The following is a 5,932-nucleotide window of genomic DNA, read 5'->3' as shown; positions in this document are numbered from 1 at the left end:
GCTCTCTGACATGCTGACGGTGCGTTATTATCCAGGTGAAAGGACTCGCTCACCCCCACCCCCCCATCCAGTGGGATCAGCGCCTCCTGCCAATGATTTACGGCAGCAAAGTGTGAGTCTTTACAACCAGCTTATCCTCTTCCTTCAGCAGATCTCCTGAAACAAAGACTGATTGTCCTGCTCACAGCTGATTGGCTGCCTGGCCTCTGACTAACCAGTAAGGAAGACACGCCCCCCTGCCTCACCTCTGTGCAGCCAGCCCTCTGACTGATTACAGGCAGGCTGGAAGGGAGGGGTCCAAGGTCCAAAGGGGCCGTTTGTCTGTGTGTGAAAGTTCCTGCAGGATCAAATATCAGGGACTGAATGATTATGGAGACAAGTTTCCTCTGGGTTCTGGACTGCAGGGTCCAAACGGTTCTGAATAAACCAGCTGTGCAACTTCAGGGTAAAATGAAAGAAGCAGAACCAGGTTCTGAACACCAGTGTCCTACTGGAGTGACTGGTTCCAGTTGATCATCACCTGCTCTCCTGTTCAGAGATCTGCAGGATCTGAGTGGGACAGAACAGAACTGGGTCCAAACAAACCTCTACCTGCTTAAGAACAGAACCAGGACCTTCCACAGGCTAGCCAGCTGCTATGGCTAGCCAGCAGCATGCTAGCTGAAGTGCTAGTCGGCTGTTGACTAGCTCACAGGCTACCCAGCAGCTGTGGCTAGCCAGCAGCATGCTAGCTGAAGTGCTAGTCGGCTGTTGACTAGCTCACAGGCTACCCAGCAGCTGTGGCTAGCCAGCAGCATGCTAGCTGAAGTGCTAGTCGGCTGTTGACTAGCTCACAGGCTACCCAGCAGCTGTGGCTAGCCAGCAGCATGCTAGCTGAAGTGCTAGTCGGCTGTTGACTAGCTCACAGGCTACCCAGCAGCTGTGGCTAGCCAGCAGTTATCTGACTAGCTCACGGGCTAGCCAGCTGCTGGCCAATAAAGCTAGCCAGCAGCCTGTTAGCTCAAGTGCTAGCCAGCTGTTGACTAGCTCACGGGCTAGCAGGCTGCTGGCTAGCCCGTGAGCTAGTCAGTAGCTGGCTAGCCCGTGAGCTAGTCAGATAACTGCTGGCTAGCCACAGCTGCTGGGTAGCCCGTGAGCTAGTCAACAGCCGACTAGCACTTCAGCTAGCATGCTGCTGGCTAGCTCCATTGCTAAGTCAGCGGTCCTGGACACACAAAGCCTGGCGTAGGTATATGCTCGGGGCCCCGCCCTTTCTTATGACATCATCATACGGCAACTCCACTCGGAAAAACCGTATCGCACCCGCTTCCTGAGAACCGAATCTCTTTTGGAGCCTCATCACATTAGCTAAAAAGTCTCAGCTTATTTTTATTCTTTTTATTAATCAATTATTATTAACTGATTAATAAAAAATTACTTTCGTAGAGATTTTAGAAAATAAAACAGTTATTCTACTTTTAGAAAAAGGAACGGTTGTTGTTGACACGAATTGAAAAGTATTGTAGCTTAATGTGGCTAACTAACCGAGCTAAAAGAGGCTAACCTGTTAGCTACTGAGTACAGCTAGCTACAGCGCTCTTTATATTACGGTCTAACAGTCACTTTGTTAATCAGAAACTGATATTTTTAAGTTTTATTATCGATCAGGTAAAACGTCATCGGTCATTAGACACGCTAACGCTAAAGATGCTCCCAACTCGACACACTGACGCTGCATGATGTTATTATCGTTGTCGGGGCAACCACAGTGTTTTACATCATGTTGGAATGTTCAGCCAATCATGTAGCGTAACGTCGCTGTCATGAAGCAGATCTGGTTCCTCCAGCGGGTTTGAATTCCCCGCTGGAGGGAATGAGCTGCCAGTGTGGGTCCTTAGGCCAGACCCTTCACGCTAACGCCAGCTAATGAAGGTTCAGCTAAATTATAAACACANTAAGAACCGAACCAGAACCTTCCACAAGCTAGCCAGCTGCTATGGCTAGCCAGCAGCATGCTAGCTGAAGTGCTTGTCGGCTCTTGACTAGCTCATGGGCTATCCAGCTGCTGCCCACTTGAGCTAATCAGCAGCCTGTTAGCTCAAGTGCTAGCCAGCTGTTGACTAGCTCACAGGCTACCCAGCAGCTGTGGCTAGCCAGCAGCATGCTAGCTGAAGTGCTAGTCGGCTGTTGACTAGCTCACGGGCTAGCCAGCAGTTGTGGCTAGCCAGCAGTTATCGGACTAGCTCACAGGCTAACCAGCAGCTGTGGCTAGCCAGCAGCATGCTAGCTGAAGTGCTAGTCGGCTGTTGACTAGCTCACAGGCTACCCAGCAGCTGTGGCTAGCCAGCAGCATGCTAGCTGAAGTGCTAGTCGGCTGTTGACTAGCTCACAGGCTAGCCAGCAGCTGTGGCTAGCCAGCAGTTGGTTGACTAGCTCACGGGCTAGCCAGCTGCTGGCCACTTAAGCTAGCCAGCAGCCTGTTAGCTCAAGTGCTAGCCAGCTGTTGACTAGCTCACGGGCTAGCAGGCTGCTGGCTAGCCTTTGAGCTAGTCAGTAGCTGGCTAGCCCGTGAGCTAGTCAGATAACTGCTGGCTAGCCACAGCAGCTGGGTAGCCCGTGAGCTAGTCAACAGCCGACTAGCACTTCAGCTAGCATGCTGCTGGCTAGCTAAATTGCTAAGCCACTGGTATCAGTTCTGCTTGGGGCCCCGCCCTTTCTTATGACATCATCATATGGCAACTCCACTCGGAGAAACCGTATCACAACCGCTTCTTAAGAATCAAATCTCTTTTGGAGCCTCATCACATTATTAGCTAAAGTTGCTTTTATTTTACATTTAATTGGCGATCTAAAGTAGCTGAAGGTAGAAAATATTCATCGTCTGTCTGGAAGTAAAGTCCTGCTTTCTAAGACAGCCTGAGCTCTGCCATTTAACACCGTGACACAAAAAGTCTCAGCTTATTGTTATTCTTTTTATTAATCAATTATTATTAACTGATTAATAAAAAATTACTTTCATAGAGATTTTAGACAAAATACTTATTCTACTTGTAGAAAACAGACGGTTGCTGTTGACACGAATTTAAAAGTAGTGTAGCTTAATGTGGCTAACTGACTGAGCTAAAAGAGGCTAACCTGCTAGCTGCTGAGCTCAGCTAGCCACAGCGCTACTCAGCTCTTTATATCACGGTCTAACAGTTACTTTGTTCATCAGAAACAGATATTTTAAAGTTTTATTATCGATCAGGTAAAACGTCATCGGTCATTTGACACGCTAACGCTAAAGATGCTCCCAACTCGGCACATCGATGCTGCGTGATGTTATTATCGTTGTCGGGGCAACCATTATGTTTTACATCATGTGGCAATGTTCAGCCAATCATGTAGCGTAACGTCGATGGCAGGAAGCAGATCTGGTTCCTGCAGCGGGTTTGAATCCCCCGCTGGAGGGAATGAGCTGCCAGTGTGGGTCCTTAGGCCAGACCCTTCACGCTAACGCCGGCTAATGAAGTTTCAGCTAAATTATAAACACAGGAGCCCGGATGGACGGACGGACGATCTGGTGTTCAGAATCTTTTTATGTTGGTTCTGCAGAACCAGAGTGCTGGTTTTGGTTCTATAAATCAGAACCGTTCTCTAACCCCGCCTGGTTAGAATCCCGCCTGGTTCTAAAGATGGTCTAAACTAAAGCAGGTCTCAGCATCTTCTGGTGCAGAACTTCCAGAACTTTAAGGTTCTGGTTCTAAAACTGGTACCAGAGCCACGACCATCCAAAGGAGACGGTTCTGTCGTCTTTAAGGGACGATGTGAGGGCGTCAATCATTCCTCCATGTTCTGCAGCTCAACCAGAAGCTCCTGCTTCCTGTGAAACAGGAAACAGGAAGTCATGCCCAGTGGAGGCTTACTGGTTCTGGACTGGTTTTAACGCTCTGCTGGTTTTTCTTTCTGGGTTTTCTAAACTCAGCGTATCTGGAGGATCTTTGATGCCTCCAGGTTTAATCAAGAACCCAAAGATCAAAGGACAGAGCTTTCAGAGGTTTAAAACGTCCAAACTGGAATCTAGAGCTGCTAAAACTAGAATGTTCCTTTAGATCCTGTCTCCTTCCAAACCAGTTCCTTTTTTTCCCTTTTTTTCATCATCATCATCAGATGTTTGAATGGATCAGATCTGAGCTGATCACTCTTTGATCCGTTAAATTTATTAAACCTGAACATTAGATCTTTAATCTTGTTTTAGTTATTAAATTATAATTTCTTTACAACAATAAAATAAATAATAATAAATAAATAATAAATATCAGAATCAGTTGATTTAAAAGCCAGATGTTAGCAATATTACACCACTGGACAAACCTGTCTAGATATTTTAAAATAGATTAAGTTCTATTAACTTTATGCAATTATTGATGAATGATTAATGGGCCTGGTCCCCCAGAGCCTGTTCCTCCATAGCTACGCCTCTGGACGACTTTCAGTTAAATTTAATTTAAAGTTAATTCAAAGATGGGGAAAAAAAATTGGAATTTAGATTTTTGAGTTTAAAGTGGCATATTTACGAGAATAAACACCAAAATATATGAGATTATAAATATGAAAATTTAGAAGGAAACAATTAAAAAGGCTAATTTAAGAGAAAAAAATTACAAATTTATGGGATTGTAAGCGTGCAAATTTAAAGAAAATTTTATTAGGTTTAGGAGAAAAAAACTAAGAAATTTACGAGACTATAAAAATGCTAAATTAGATGCAAACAATAAATGTACGTGAAAAAAACACATGCACATTTATGAGAAATATAGAAGAAAAAAATGTAGCAAATTTTTGGGAAAAACAGGGAAATTTACGAGATAATAAAAAAATAAAATATGCAAATGTACCGATGGTTTCATGTTAGCAGGGTAGGACATAAAACACGTTTGTTAAAGTAACTAAATATGATTCAGTAAATGCCAAAAAAAGTTGCATTATTTTTTTTTCAGTGTACGAGAAAAAACGTAAATTAAAGAGAAAAAAATTAAGCAAATTTACGAGAAAAAAACATGCAAATTTATTGTATCATTAATTTTTACTGCAATTAAAACCTTCCATGAGGCAGTTTACCGTCTCTATCGCTAAATCCCCTAAATTAATGATGCATCTGCTTTAAGTAGCATACTTTAACGTGGATTATAATCTCGCATACAGATTTTAATCTGGCAAATTAGCTACTATTTTCGCTTTTTTTTTTTCTTTTTTGCTGTTTTTCTCTTATATTTGTATTTTTTAATGTCGTAAATTTGTGTTTTAATGCTCATAAAAAAACTTAAATATTTTAATTCCATTTTTTTCTTTGAATTGTCCTAAACTCCCCAGATTGTGCCCTTCACAATAAAAGCAGAGAACTTTCTCCCCACCTCGTCCAGGAACTTGGTCACATCGTAGACTTTGTTGTGGATGATGATCCAGGTGGACTTGAAGGAGTTCTGGGCTTCGATCTCAGACAGTCTGAAGTATTTCACCCCATCGGGGCTTTTCTCCGCTTTCTCACCCATCTCTGTCGGTCCGTCGGTTTGGAGGCGAAGAGGAGCAAGAGGAGCAGGGGGAGCAGGAGGAGCTACTCGGCCTGAGGGAGGTTATGTAATCCCGGGGAGAGACTCCGGACCGTGACTCCGCACAAACACTCCGACATTTAACCCACAGACTCGCCTCCAACTTGCAGCGATCCCAACTTATTCACGTCCAAGTTCAGCCAGGTTGGAACGACTTCCGGTTGGACTTTTCAGAATAAAGTTCCATGAGAAAAAAAAAATCTGCTCTATATGGAGGAGGATTAGGACCACTGAAGAAATAAAAAACATAACTGATTTTTAAATATTATTTCAGTTTAATATGGGAAAAAAGTCAGAATTCTGACTTTGTTCTCAGAATTCTGGCCTTAATGTCAGAAATCTGACTTTAATCTCAGAAATCTGAC

General features: G+C 43.8%; 1 protein-coding gene across 1 annotated transcript in view; it reads right to left on the bottom strand.

Annotated features, from left to right (window-relative positions):
- LOC107100173 (cytochrome b5) overlaps nt 1–5,679 on the bottom strand; it is a 19,076-nt gene extending 13,397 nt beyond the window's left edge. The window contains exon 1 of the mRNA XM_015398566.1: nt 5,373–5,679. Coding sequence (XP_015254052.1) covers nt 5,373–5,510 — 138 coding nt within the window. The 5' untranslated portion in view covers nt 5,511–5,679. The remainder of the gene's footprint in view (nt 1–5,372) is intronic.
- Nucleotides 5,680–5,932: the final 253 nt, after the last annotated feature.

Source organism: Cyprinodon variegatus, unplaced genomic scaffold (genome assembly GCF_000732505.1).
Source record: "Cyprinodon variegatus isolate N-32 unplaced genomic scaffold, C_variegatus-1.0 Scaffold942, whole genome shotgun sequence".
In the NCBI taxonomy this organism is placed as follows: domain Eukaryota; kingdom Metazoa; phylum Chordata; class Actinopteri; order Cyprinodontiformes; family Cyprinodontidae; genus Cyprinodon; species Cyprinodon variegatus.
The sequence above is the reverse complement of the archived record's forward strand: the minus strand, read 5'-3'. Positions and strand labels throughout refer to the sequence as shown.